Source organism: Exophiala xenobiotica (assembly GCF_000835505.1).
Source record: "Exophiala xenobiotica strain CBS 118157 unplaced genomic scaffold supercont1.1, whole genome shotgun sequence".
NCBI lineage: Eukaryota > Fungi > Ascomycota > Eurotiomycetes > Chaetothyriales > Herpotrichiellaceae > Exophiala > Exophiala xenobiotica.
Genome location: NW_013562494.1, coordinates 5,240,715 through 5,254,598, shown reverse-complemented (window position 1 = coordinate 5,254,598; position 13,884 = coordinate 5,240,715). Strand labels below are relative to the sequence as shown.

Sequence of the window (13,884 nt, the reverse complement as noted above, 5' to 3'; positions counted from 1 at the left end):
GCGATATGGCCCTGGCTCCCTTCGTGCTGAAGTACCTTTACTGCTGGACGTTATTCCCGGACAGAAGAGTATATCAAAGCGGTCAGGCTCTGATATGAGACAACATAGCGCAGCATAGCATCTCCCAGTCCATCTTCATTTTCTAACTCTCCCGTGTCACTAACTTCTCATTCCATCTCTGGTACATTTACCTCTCCTGACCCTTCGCACAGACATCATGGTGTCCGGCCACTTGGGTGAAGTCACAAAGACGCCCGAGTACGAGACCATAGCCCTGCACGGTGCTCAAGAGCCCGATCCGATCAACGGCTCACGAGCAGTACCATTGTATCAGACGTGTGCGTACAACTTCACCGACGCGTCCGACGGCGCGAGCAAATTCGCCTGGTCCAAAGATGGCTACGTATACACACGGATGGGCAACCCGACCAACTCGGTCTTCGAGAACAGAATGGCGATGCTGGAAGGCGGGGTCGGCGCTGTTGCCACGGCCAGTGGCCACGCAGCACAGTTCATGGCCATCACGTCGGTCTGCGAGCCGGGACACAATTACATCAGCACGATGAATCTGTACGGCGGCACGCACAACCAGTTCCGCGTGTACATGAAGAAGTTCAATATCATGTGCCGGTTCATCGAGGGGAACGACCCCGAGGGGATCAGGAAGATGATCGACGACAAGACCCGGGCCGTGTACATCGAGACGATTGGAAACCCGCAGTTCAACGTGCCGGACATCAAGGCCGTGGCGGACGTGGCCCATGACGCAGGCATCCCGCTCATCGTGGACAATACTTTTGGTATGGGCGGGTATCTGTCGCAGCCCATCAAGCAGGGCGCAGATATTGTGACGGCGTCCTGCACCAAGTGGATCGGCGGCCACGGCACATCAATGGGCGGCATCGTCATCGACGGCGGACACTTCGACTGGTCTGCCTCGGGCAAATTTCCGGGCTTCACGGAGCCCGCCGATGGGTACCATGGCATGCGCTTCTGGGACACGTACGGGTACAAGGCGCTCGCGGCGAAACTGCGCATGGACGCGATGAGAGACTTGGGCCCGTGCATGTCGCCGTTCAATGCGTGGTTGTTCCTGCAGGGGCTGGAGTCGCTACCCGTGCGGGCCGACAGACACGTTTCCAACACGCTTGCGTTTGCGCAGTGGCTCGAGAAGCATGACAACGTGGCGTGGGTGAATTACCCCGGGTTGAAGTCGCATCCGGACTATGAGCGCGCGCAGAGGGTCTTGCCCAAGGGCGCCGGAGCCGTGCTGACGTTCGGCGTGGCGGGAAATATCGACGAGGTCGAGGCCGTCGTGAACAATCTCAAGTTATGCTCACACTTGGCCAATGTGGGAGATGCGAAGACGTTGATCATACATCCGTGGCGCACGACGCATCAGCAGATTCCTGACCAGGAAAAGATCAGGGGTGGCGTCACCCCGGACATGATCCGTGTGAGCTTGGGATTGGAGCATATCAATGATATTATCCACGATTTTGACCAGGCGTTTGGCGCGGCTGGGTTAAAGGGCGCGAAGGATTGGGTCCCCACGTGGAAGAGAGATACAGTGAGTGAGGAGTGGAGTAAAGGGACGCTGTATGCGCCGAATCCGAATGCTTCCAAGTTGCCAAAGACTGGGGCGCCTGCTGTAAGGAATGTTGTCGAAGAGGCGGCAACGAGGGATCTGGCGATTAGTGCTTAGATTGATGGACGAGTTTACTCACCATGTCCAGGTATTGGACCTGCAGACGCGCGGGGGTGTTTTCAGGAAAAGATGGAATAGATGTCATCTGGTTAAGCTTAATAGCTTAGCTAGGCACCCACTAGGCGCACCTCGCTAGGTGCTAGGTACCCTTTGCACTTAGATAGTTGGGTGCCTTGGCTAACCTAAGTTAGTCCTCACTGTCCCTACCTAACAATTAGGCTGCTAGACGGTCTTGGCACCGGCCGTCATGACCAGGAGCTAACTCAGCTAGGGAGGGAGATGGCTTGATGGAGGCCTCCCGCTGCGGGTTCGTTCCTCCACGCGCCCGCCAACCGCCAAATCTCGCAGGCGCAGGCGGAGGCGCAGTCTCAGTCTTCGTCGTTGTGGTCGCCGTACCGTAACCTCAACATCCCCACGATCAACCCAAACAATCCTTCACCATTCAGCAGCCTGTACAAAATCTCATAACCCTTCCTCCCGCAATACCCATATCTGTCAGTAAGCCATCTTTGTCCAACATCGGCATCATACCACACCGCACGCAGCGCTGGGCATCGAATCGCAAATTACCCGCCCGCCTGGGCGCATTTAGACCCCCAAGCCCGATGCAGGTCGTCAGCAATGGGGAATATCGGTAGCCGAATCGACGACGGCTCGGTGCTATACTTGAAAGATCAAGGGCGTTGTATGTTGGTTCTCCCTGCATTGGACGCTATCTTACAACTCCAGTCTCCATTACTTCGATCACAGTCAGCAATGGACGGCGGAAAGTCCTGCTTCATGTTACACCCAATGCATATCCCGCCTCACGTCTCGTGGGAAAACTAGATGCCGCTGATTATAGACCAGTCTCTTACATCCAGGTTTGTCTATTTGAACACTTCGCTCCGTCTGCACCATCTGACAACCACACTAGGATCCAGAATCACCAGGCCTCTTGTTCCTACCTAGACTAGACCTCGAAGATGAACTCGATGTACGATTTACGTTCGCGACTCGACAGAATTCGGGACCGTTACCTGCCACGCCCTCTACAGCAACTGCAGCTGTCGATACCACCATCACCGGACTTACTTTTGCCTATGCTGCCAATGCGAAAGAGTTGGACACCCTGGTGACTCGAGAGTTTCATGCGGATCCCAATCTACACAAGAATTCCAATGTACAATTCATAGGCGACTTTGTCACAAATGGAAGCCCGGTCATTTCATACGAGTGGAATTGGCGGTGGAAGCCTCCGAAACCGTACGAAGACAAGGGTGGTGGCTGGCGGAACTGTTGCAGTTTTCTCGAGTACGATTCCCGGGCGCATCGATTGAACACCCTGGCCTCATTCGCGTTCTGGGTGAACAATGCTGCGCTACCAAACATGACCCCTCTAGCTTCACCAAACCTCGAACTCATGGTTCCGCCCCAGCGGCGTATGCCTTCGAGTCAGTCATACCAGTCAGCAATAAGTGATTCGGAGGATCGCCCTGACCTGCCAAATCCACCCTCGCCTCATTTCCAGTCGGTCGATGTGAGCTCGACTGCCTCAACGGCTGCGGCTTCAAGCATTGCGCCCTCACTTCCCGTGATTGATGTTCAGTGTCCGCGACCAGGAGAAGACGTCAGCGCGGTCGAAGATGGTCCGGTCTTCAGAGCCACCATGAAATCTCTCGAACTGAAAACGGGCTCCATGAGAATCCAAGTCAAAAAGGTACTCAAGAAGGCGGAAGCCGCTCAACAAGCGCAAGTCGAGTGCAATCAAGCCATGGCGGAATTTTTACGCGCGCTTCAGGAGGCATCTGCCTCGAATGCCACGGCCTTCAAACCAGCCCTTGATCACTATTTCACAAACATCGCGCAAAGGATATTGAAGTATGAGAAAGAAAACAGTTCGCTCTTGCAGAAGCAGATCATCGATCCAATATCGAAACTCTACAATCTCGACATCAAGCAGGCCGAGGCCAAAAAGAAGGATTTTGAAGATGAAAGTCGCGACTACTACGCTTATGTCAGCCGTTATCTCGGTCAGCGGCAGGATTCTCTGAAGGACAAGAAAAGAGCAGAGAGCGATTCCAAGTATCAGAACAAGAAGAAGAACTTCGAGCTCAAAAGATTCGACTATTCCACGTTCATGCAGGATCTTCACGGCGGTCGCAAAGAACAAGAACTACTATCACAATTGACCAGATACGCCGACGGTCAGGCACACTCGTTTCTTGCAGCAGCTAAAAGAGTCGAGACCCTCATTCCCCAGTTGGATGCCCTTGTTAAAGAAGTGGGCGATGCTGATAAGGAGTACAACCTGCAAAGAACTGAACGGGAAGAGAAACGTCGGAATCTGGAAAAGAACGGTCCCAATTCTGTGGAAGGTGATACACCTTATCAGCCTCCGTCCACGACCTCACAGCCAACTACGCAGAATGGTCAGACCGGTTACACCTCAGACACGGACTTGAGCAGGGCAGACAGTCAGAGCTCGCAGTTTGGTAGATCCTCGGTCAATACCTTGTCACCAGCCACCAATGCACCATTACAGGGAATCCCGAGTGCTGCTTTATCCACGTCGCCATCAGCCTCTTCAATAGCGCCGACACCCAACAAATTCAAGGGCATTCGTGACCTCGATGAAAGCGCCGTATCGATCAGTGACAAAGCATCAAGTGGGCTGTTCAAGAAAGAAGGATTGTTGTGGGCTTTGAGTAAACCCGGATCTCACATAGATCCCAAAGGTATCAACAAGCAAGCCTGGCACAAGTGAGTCACCCACCTTTCGTTGTGAGCAATCTCTAATTTCTTCAGATTCTGGATTGTGCTTGACCAGGGAAAGCTTTCCGAGTACAGCAATTGGAAAGACAAACTAGACCTACACAGGGAACCCATCGACTTACGAATGGCTTCAGTGAGGATGGCTCGAGACGCCGAACGCCGATTCTGTTTCGAGGTCATCACTCCTCAATATAAGCGAGTTTACCAAGCGACGACAGAAGACGAAATGAACAACTGGATAAACGCCATCAACAATGCGCTCCAAAATGCCTTTGAAGCAGGCGGACTGGCATCCCAGCAAAGCTCCAAGGACTCCGCTGGGCATGAATATGGCCATATGCTCACGGGCAAGAGCTCGTCGCAATCTGGACCTCACGGCTATACTCAGCGACACGATGCACCGGGAGTCTCGCGACGGACCACTGTGGGAGCTAGACCTACCTACACCAGGACGAGCAGCAACAGCTATGATGAGAATCCTGCCAAGCTCCTTGATCAGATCAGAAACCACGACCAAGGCAACCAGCTCTGCGCTGACTGTGGGTCCACCTCCAAGGTCGAATGGGTTTCTTTGAACCTGGGCATTATTTTGTGCATCGAATGTGGAGGTATCCACCGTTCTTTGGGTACTCATGTGTCCAAGATACGTTCCCTCACGCTGGACGTACACTCCTTCACCAACGATATTGTCGAGCTTTTGATGCTTGTTGGCAATCGTATCAGCAACATGGTCTGGGAGTCTTTGCTGGACCTTTCATTGAAACCGGTACCCACTGCCACGCGAGAGCAGCGGTTGAGGTTCATCACATCAAAGTATGTTGAGCGGGCTTACGTCGATCCCGTTTCGCAGTACGGGACTGCTGATGACATGCTATTAACGTCGATCAAGAAGCATGACGTCAAGGGCGTTCTCCAGGCCATTGCTCAGCGCGGCAACGTCAACGCGCAGGACCGTTCCAGAAACACTCACGCAGTGTTTCTGGCTTTGGCAGCTGCGGATCCTGCTCGACCAGTTTCGTCTCATTCAGCGACACCAAGCAAATCCATCAAGGCATTTCCTATGGCCGAGCTGTTGGTTCAAAACGGAGCAGAGATCCCCACCGAGCCACCTGCTATACCATTGTCTTCGGCTGCGCAACTGTACATCGATCAGAGGACCGCTCGAGCAACGGCCGCCAATGGTGGTCACGGAGATACACTTGGTCCCCTACCCATTATGAACGCCAGAATTTCACCGTCAGCCTCCGATGGTCACGCAAGATTGCAGAAGCGAAGTAGTGCCGGTTCAAGATTCGCCGGCAAAGTGACAGGGCTGGGTGAACGATAGAGCCGTTATCGGTCAAAGGTTCAGGTCGACATTGCGGTACCGATTCTTTGTGATACGTTGGGGACAATCAGCAGCCCATCGCTTCTGAACGTGGGGTCGGGTTTGAGCGGTTCTTTGGCTCTTCCTGCTAGGGTTTTGTATTTGGGGAGTACGGCGAATCTATGATGATGTTTTAATGATTGAGATGTATGAGTGTAATGCCCCAACAAGATCAGGACACCTTGTTCGACTGTACCTGGGATTGGGATGGGGGCGCAAGGCAACCTTTGGGAGACCTGGACTCTTTGGGCGTGGCTTTGTGGATTGAGGAACACCGTCGATCTGGTGAGGATTGCGGAGAGCCTGGTATGGCCTGTTGACCCATGGGCAATTGGGTACACAGAGAGCTTTTATCTATACATTTGCATTGAGTAAGAGGAATGCCTAGCGGCAGGTAATTGACTCGAACCGTCAGGCTAGACCTGATTGTTTTTAACACTTGGGCACCTATCTGGGTATCACTATAGTATCGTTAAGACATGGTTAAGCAATTCATAATCAAAATGGTTTCGTGTCTGGTGAGAACTGTTCAGTGTTGACTGATCCGATAGAATTTCTATCAGTTCTTTGAACTTTCCGGCCCAGACCTGGAAGTGGCGATTCTACTATAGCATCGACCGCCACTGCAGAACCCTCCACGGCCTTGGAGGACAGGCAAGTTGACCTACGGCGCACAATTGAGGACCACTAGGTGCCTCAGGCGATGAAAGTAGAAAGCAAAAAGTAGGCTTCTGTCCCCTCTGTGTGTATACCTGACCGAAGGAAAGTACAAGACGTGACGAGGCATCTAAAACCGTTGTCACAGTACCTCGCGTGTCACGTACATGGCTTGGTAGGAGCTTGTACTAACTAGGTCCTGGCGCTACGAATGGTGCTGTGCTGCATGTGCTCGTATCTGTAGTTCTCATGAAGTTTTGGGCCCATGAAAGAGGCGAGGACTTTCCAGAGAATTGGAAAGCGGCGGATCCAGTACGACCCTCGAATATCAGAGACAGACTCACTCTTTTGACTGCATGGGAACGACCGTCGTCGTATGCTCTTGTATTGTCTCTCTCTTGAGACAAGCCCTGAGCTCGTGGCGATGTGGTCTGGTCCTCGGCCAGCTGTGTAACGATGGATGTACGATTTGTGGATGAGTGTTCCAACATCTAAGTGTGGAATTGTCGCTTTGTTAGACTCGACGATGCCAAAGGTACTGACGGTGCTGCTCCGGAAAAGTGTCGTGGAGTGAATGGAGTCTGAAAGGAGAAAGCGTCCGTCAAGAGTCAAGGTAGTCTCCCACGAACGAGGCACTTATATGCTTGTACGTGCTGTACCGGTGGTCAGGGACGCAACGGGCCTCTTGTAGAGGAGCGAAAGCAATGGCAACTCGTACATAATGCAGGAAGAGTCAACGTATCACAGTCGCTGCAGAAGTCAATGGAAAATCTCGCCACGGTGTTCTGGAAAATGACGCAGCGACCGAAGAGGTTGGTTTCTGGTTTGTTGCTACACGCACTCACTGCCAGTGGATGTTTTCTTCTGTGGAATATAGCATTCGACTTTGGCCTGTCCATGTTTCATCCATCAACCAAGACAAGTTCGCTCAACATGTTCCGTTGGAAGGGTATGTGACCTCGGCGCATAGGTCGCCCGGACAGTCATGTATTCATCTACAGGAGTTGCCAACCAATCTGCCATCCTCTCAGTGCCTTACAATGAGGAGGCAGAATATAAAAGAAGGGGCTGTAAAGTGTGGAAGGTGCGAGCACGAGTGTCTCGTGTCTCTTCTCGCATTGTTCTTCTCGGATATAGAAAAGAAAAAGAGGACGCCGGGGAGTGGGCAGCGGCATGGGAAGCCTATATGATGATGGCTTCGGGGACAACCACGGCTGCAAAGACGCACCAACTCACACACTGCAATTTCACTTGATTTTGTGTCGTGGGTACTCACCTCATCAGAAAAGAGTCCTTCAATGCAATTCCACAGACTGTATATTGCTCTGATCCAGTGTACCTTTCGTGACCCCTGGGGGTTTCCTGCTTGACCACCTGCATCGGAGAAAAGGACAAGACTCAGAGAGCAGATGCAACAAGCTTCTACAGTCGGTGCCTGCGCCAGTGTCGAACCCTCAGGAGATCACTGATGCGTTCATGAGACTGAAATCCCTCAGCTGAGAGTGTCTGTTCTGTTGTTATGGCGCCAGCGTCGCTCGGCTCAGTATTGTGGACTTTTAGGATTGGATAACCACACTGCTGTCTGTCTGCCAAAGCAGTCCTCCTCTTAGAGACTGAACCGCCGCAAGATTTCGTCAGATCGATTAGTCCTATTCATAACGAACGCCTCTAGCCAGTGAGGCACAGTGGCGCTTGCTCGAAACGCAGAGGCCGATGAAGCAAAAACCGGCGGCTACCAGCTGTCTCAGGGGTAGGAGAGGGCTTTTCGCCTGAGGAGTGAAGGAGTGAAGGGGCAAGTAAGGGAGGAGGGTCCAAGTCGACTTGTCCCCCTGACGCTGCCCCCAACGGCGCGCTCGCCTCGTCGAGCATTTCGCTGGAGAAAAGGGGACGCATTGCGGCGTTGCTAAGAATGTTGGGAAATCTAAGCGGCTGCAGTCAGGGGCGCCATCCTAGTCTGCACCTTGCAGCCTCTATGTCGTGATCGGCAGAATGGCGCCTGACTGTGTGGATGGGATTTGTCTGTTTTGAGATTCTGATGCTGGAGCATGCGACGGCAGAAAATTTCCAAGGGTATAGAACAACGGAGTGTGTCCGGGTGACGAGTGCCTGCGGCCTGAAGACAGTTCATCTCATGCAAGCCATGTGCCTCTGTGGACCGCGTTCGGACGAGTCATCCAGCCAACACGGTGACAACGATGAATCGATTGATGTTCATGAATGCATGGTTGCTCGCAACAGAGGACGATGGGTCAACTCCGTCCAGGACGCATTACTTGAAAATGGAAAGTAACATCAACAGTGCCCCGAAAACAAGTCAACCAACGAGAAGCTCGATGCTGGTGCTTGGCCGTCGTGCAGGAGTTCAGTTTTCGCAGAAAATTACGGACAAAGCCCGCAAAGTGTTGCCTATCACGCAGCTCTATTACATTGTAGAGTGTTAGTCGCCCATCAAAGAACACCTCATCTATTGATATGGAGACTGTGATCTCTGGTAACAAGCACCAAAAGATCAATATCCCAACGTCACTGGCACAACTTCGATGGAAGAGCTCGCTAGAGTGCACCAATGTCCATCGTCATGGCAGGACCATCGAGAGAGGAAATGCCATGGAGTCTCAGTCAATATGACCAGGTGCTTTGCATGCAGCTGCTAGATATGCGGCTAAAGGAGTAGTCGGTGGAGCAGGCTCTAAAAGCAGGGGGCTCCGTCAAGCAGACTCAGGGCGATAATCATAATTGGTGATTGCAGGAAGCCCCTGAAGGAGCACTGTCAAAACCAAATCAAACGGAGGCGATTCGCTTGCATCAGTGTTGTGATCAATGGGAGCTTCGAATTCGCCGGTAGCCATGAAAGAGCAAGTTGAAAGTCCTACTGCCAATATGTGCGATCACAGATGGCGTCAAAGACTAGAGTCATTTCACGCGCGTCGATGCATGAATAAAGTTGCAAGAATGCGACCTCGATTCTGTAAGTGGTGTGGGATTCGCGCTTCGCCAATGCAAGGGACAGCGCTGACCAGGTTGTCGACGATCCAAAAGATTGACGTTTGAGCAGTGGCTCTCAATGAGGTGATGGCACCGGTAGCTCTTAGCCACGGGAAGAGGATCACTGGATACCGACTCGAGCAAATGGTGCATGGAAACACGTCCATTTCTCCCTCGTAGAAGCAACATATGTCTGCTATTGGTCGCCGCGCAGCAACGGACGGATGACAATCTCCGGCAAGCATCAGAGATTTAGAGCATGGCGTGTCCCGGATCACTCGAAGTTGGTCAACTCAACCCATGTCATGTGGTTACAACTGGTCAAGCTGGGCCGACCCATCTGTGCAGGGCGACGGCGAGTACACATCGATGGCCCCTCAGAAGAACGAAGTCTGCGGGTGGTACTGGGTAATGGTGCGACATCGACCGAGCAACGGTCCTTGACAAGGAACTAGTGTGATGGCAGCTTCGTGGTGGTGGAAACTGAATTTGCAGGAGCCAGAAATAAAGACATGATTGGTCTCGCTTACCGAACCGATGCTATGGCACAGAGCCATTCAGAGCTGCAGTATGCCCTTCGGCAAGCACTCGAATGCGGAGGGTTGATGCCTTAGGCTCAAACAGACCCATCAATGGAAAGGCGACGTTCCGGGGTTGCGCACCAAAAGTTTGGGCTTCAGATCGTGACTTTTCGAGATGATTTGGCGTTTGTGACCTTGTCTCAAGCAATCAATGGCGCACCGATCTTTTGCCACCAGCACGGAGTTCGTTTGAGCCTGGTGGTCTGAGTGGGAGTTTGAGACGGAGGCAATGGAATTTCAGGATTGGCATAGGCCACACCGTGTCACACTAGCCGTTGTGCCGGAGTCGTAAGATATTCTTGGAAGAAATTTCTGCTAGCGATGATTGCGAGCCATCGAGTTGAGACAGCATTGTCGAAAGTACCATCATTGAAGGAACAGCCTTTTACGAGGCAGTGTGGCTTGGGTGCTCCGAGAGCGATCACTGCCCGATACTCCAGGGCGAAGCATCTTATCTCGGTGTTACCGATTTTTCGGGATTGATGATCATCTGCGTTATATCCTGAATGAAGTACTTGGCCGGCGTCTGGCTCCAAAATGGGTTGTGCTGATGATGACGATTTTCCATATACGAGTAGCCCTTCTCTTTTGGTCATAGCGCACTCGGAAAGACCACCAACGGTCGTAGCTAGACTTCCTCCGGGCAGGCTTGCGTGTACTTTGGTTTGGAAACTCGCGGAGGAGGAGGATTTTGTTAGGTAGGTGGCGAATGCGAATGAAGGAGGCCTCGTTCGGTCTTTCGTAGTCGTAGGTCTAGTGGAGTTTTCAGTACCACTCGGAACATTACCATTGGCACAGAATTTAACCGAGATAGCACAAGACCGCTCAAGGTCGATTTGCCTCTTGCCCAGAGGCGCCTCGCTGTCACTTCACGTTCGACCGGAAGAAACCGTCCATGACTAGACTGAAGTCATGACCTATTTCGGGACCTGTGCCAGTCGAAACAGGCATAGATATCCAGATAACAAGCAGGAAGCTGTGGCGAGTGGACTCGTTAGATCGGTATGGTGTAGGGATCTACAGAAAAAGTTGAATGATGTGTGGTTGAGGAGAATTGAGGGAGAATTGATGGATGGTGATTGATGGTCGATGTGGAATATGTGGATGAGGTTGGAACAAGAACAAGGCTGATGACGCCATTTCAGGGTCCACGGCAGCAATTTTTTCCGAACCGCACCGCTAGGCCAAATTGGGATATGCGGATTGGGCAAGAATTCCATATTCGCTCTCGAAAATTCCATCCTTAGGGAAAAGTCTGGGGAACACACGACTAGTATCTCCGTACTGCTCAGCCACAACCAGGGTCTAGACAAACTCCCTGCACCTGGGTGAGGGACTCGTCGCTACTCGCTAACCTCGTCGTCCTTGCACTTCCTATCTCTCCTGATCGCCGCTCGCTACTGAACGTCCTTTTGCCACTCACACTTGCCAAAAATACCCAAGACATACAAGGCAGTCTCGAAACAGAGGCAACGAGCTCAAGTGACGAGAGATCGTCGCGTTTGATGAGCCGATCACCAATCGTTCCTGCATTGTTCCTAACAATAGCTACGAGTGTCATCATCGTCCAGATCTATATGCATGATGATGGAAAGCTTCGTCATCTTTAGTTAGATACCATCACTGAGGCCTTGCTAAGATTTCGGATAGACTGTGCCGGATCCGACACATGGATGTTAGCACGACGAGACAAGCATCGTCGCTGGTCGACAAGACGTTGTACAGGCCTGTTGCAGAGGAGACACCATCTGGTCATGCTTGCAGCACGGTGACTTTCACCTAGTAGGTGTATCAGCGTGGTATGAATTCAGCACTCTGCATGCCTGACGTGTCTCGACGCCACAGATGAATTGCATGGCTGTCGCTACTCTGCCGTGGTGTCCCGAATGACATGTCTCGTTCTTCCATGAGACCCGCTCACTGAACTCTGCTTGAGTGTCAACATGATTTGACACATCTTCATCCCAGGAGACTTGTTGGGCTCCACCATATGCTCATCAAAGCAGGCATATTCCATGCTGGTTCCAGAACCCTGGTCGGTGACAACATCTCTTGTACCTCAAGCGTGCAAGATACATGACACTACCAGTGACGTGAGACTCGCGCAAAACACTGTCTTGCTTGATGGGAGTGACACAGGTGTCTGAGAAGAGCACGCGCATTCCAGAACGTCGCCGAAGCCGAGGCGATCGCTTGTGGAAATGTGGCTTACCGGTTCCCTTGGCAGCGACCGGCGCATAACAACTAAACCCCCCCGGTACAAGATCTGCAAAGTCCAGAACGTCCAACCCTTCGATTCTTCCCACTAGGCCCATATTCGGTACCAATGTCAGCTGAAAACAGGGTTGTGATGGGTTGTGCATGGATAAGGTATCCTATGTCGGTCGCAGTATTGATCTAGCCGTCTCCCAGCTTATTTTGGGGGCTTGTCCATCCTCTTCGATCCAAGTCACACAAGGCCGTCCATATCATCCATCCATTATGGCCCCGTTCGGAGTCTTTCCAACTGTGGGCCGGCCGTTGATGAGCCTTCTTCCCTGTACTGTGGCTTGGGACTAACGCGGGATGTCATCAACCACTTCACTAAGCGATCGTTAAGCTTGCTATGACCCTGGCCAATTGGAATACTAGAGTGTCAAAACATTTCCGAAGCTTGCCAGAGCCTTGAATGTCGCCACACTATCGGCTCGTGGCTGAGCGGGTCCACTGATGGACAATTTTGCTTCCTCTATCGTGCATTTCCTTGTCTCTCCGGTCGCGAAGCCCGAGTGCTTTGTTGCGACTACGGAACATGTTTCTTCCTGGTCTTTTTGTCGCAGAGCCCAACCTTCGTGGGTACGCGTAGTCGTGGGTAAGTACTAGTAGCTGCGGGACATAACAGCTCAAGCATGGCTGGACTCGAGCACCCCGGCTCCCTCATCCGAGAGAGGAAATCGTGAGCACCGTCACTCCTTCTGCTAGACTCCACTGTCCGGGAGCAAAAAAAAATTGGTACAGTGGGAGCTACGAACTCGCTTGCATCGGACCAGAACCAAGCAAGGAAAGGTCGTGAGGCTCCTCGAGCAAAAAGAGGATTCTCCTCGCCCGTTCCATCCCAAACGGAGAGGGGCAGATTGCCGGGACCAGATCAGCTTCCTCTTGGGTCTTGGGATCTGGGTTGTGCCATAGCGGCCGCATGTGCTGATATCCGCGCTTGTCTTTCTCGGGCCTTGCCTTTGGTGCCGCGACATGTTTCCGTCCAATTGCGCCGCCTGCCTTGACCGTCTTCCCGCCTTGCCAGCATCCAGAGAGAGGAGCCGCCAGGCGCTACGAGTACGCTCCGGCATAGTTGCTGGCTAGAGGGACGTGCATTGACTTCTGTTCTACCTTCTGTCGACGGGTTTTTCCTTCAGTTCCCCCTAGTCCTTCCCACATATTCCCATACCGCTGGTTTCTGTGCCAGTTCTGATCACCTACTCCACGACCAGGGGTCCCCTCCTGCCCGTTCCCAATCACAACACCTCCTGTACTTTGGCCACTGGCTCCCTGGACCCTGGTACATCTGTCGAATTTTACTTGCTGAGTTCCACATGGCTCTAGTATAATGTGCATCGCTACTACCACCAGTCATAGACATCCACGCCGGTCAGGCCACATTTGAGACCTCGTTGGTCGAGAATCCCTTCTCACTTTCGCTCCTTTTGCAAACTCGGTCTAAACCAATGGTTTTGCAATTCCTCTTCTTCAACACTGCCACGACAGAGAACCCTTCCTCATCAAGCCCTGTGAAACATACAGAGCACCCTTGGTGACCACGTTCATTTCCAAATTTGGCGCCGACCTACCTGTTTCAT

General features: G+C 52.3%; 3 protein-coding genes across 3 annotated transcripts; 2 read left to right on the top strand and 1 right to left on the bottom strand.

The window, feature by feature from the left end:
- Positions 1–217: 217 nt before the first annotated feature.
- PV05_02058 (uncharacterized protein) lies at positions 218–1,705 on the top strand (the record flags this gene model as incomplete). Its single annotated transcript, XM_013467134.1, has 1 exon — positions 218–1,705. The coding sequence occupies one exon, from the start codon at positions 218–220 to the stop codon at positions 1,703–1,705; it is 1,488 nt and encodes a 495-aa protein (XP_013322588.1).
- Positions 1,706–2,061: 356 nt separating this feature from the next.
- Positions 2,062–6,332, top strand: PV05_02057 (uncharacterized protein). Its single transcript, XM_013467133.1, has 4 exons — positions 2,062–2,393; positions 2,438–2,571; positions 2,625–4,450; positions 4,496–6,332. The coding sequence occupies exons 1-4, from the start codon at positions 2,330–2,332 to the stop codon at positions 5,787–5,789; spliced, it is 3,318 nt and encodes a 1,105-aa protein (XP_013322587.1). The 5' UTR covers positions 2,062–2,329; the 3' UTR covers positions 5,790–6,332.
- A 2,347-nt stretch (positions 6,333–8,679) lies between these two features.
- Positions 8,680–11,133, bottom strand: PV05_02056 (uncharacterized protein). The gene has a single exon (XM_013467132.1). It carries the CDS (start codon positions 10,645–10,647, stop codon positions 10,315–10,317), a length of 333 nt encoding a protein of 110 aa, XP_013322586.1. The 5' UTR covers positions 10,648–11,133; the 3' UTR covers positions 8,680–10,314.
- Between the last annotated feature and the right edge of the window lie 2,751 nt (positions 11,134–13,884).

Coding starts and splice junctions, on each gene's coding strand:
- PV05_02057 (XM_013467133.1), top strand. CDS start 2,330: ATGGGGAATATCGGTAGCCGAATCGACGACGGCTCGGTGCTATACTTG. Junction 2,394..2,437: donor CTTGAAAGATCAAGGGCGTT/GTATGTTGGTTC, acceptor TTACAACTCCAG/TCTCCATTACTTCGATCACA. Junction 4,451..4,495: donor AACAAGCAAGCCTGGCACAA/GTGAGTCACCCA, acceptor TAATTTCTTCAG/ATTCTGGATTGTGCTTGACC.
- PV05_02056 (XM_013467132.1), bottom strand. CDS start 10,647: ATGACCAAAAGAGAAGGGCTACTCGTATATGGAAAATCGTCATCATCA.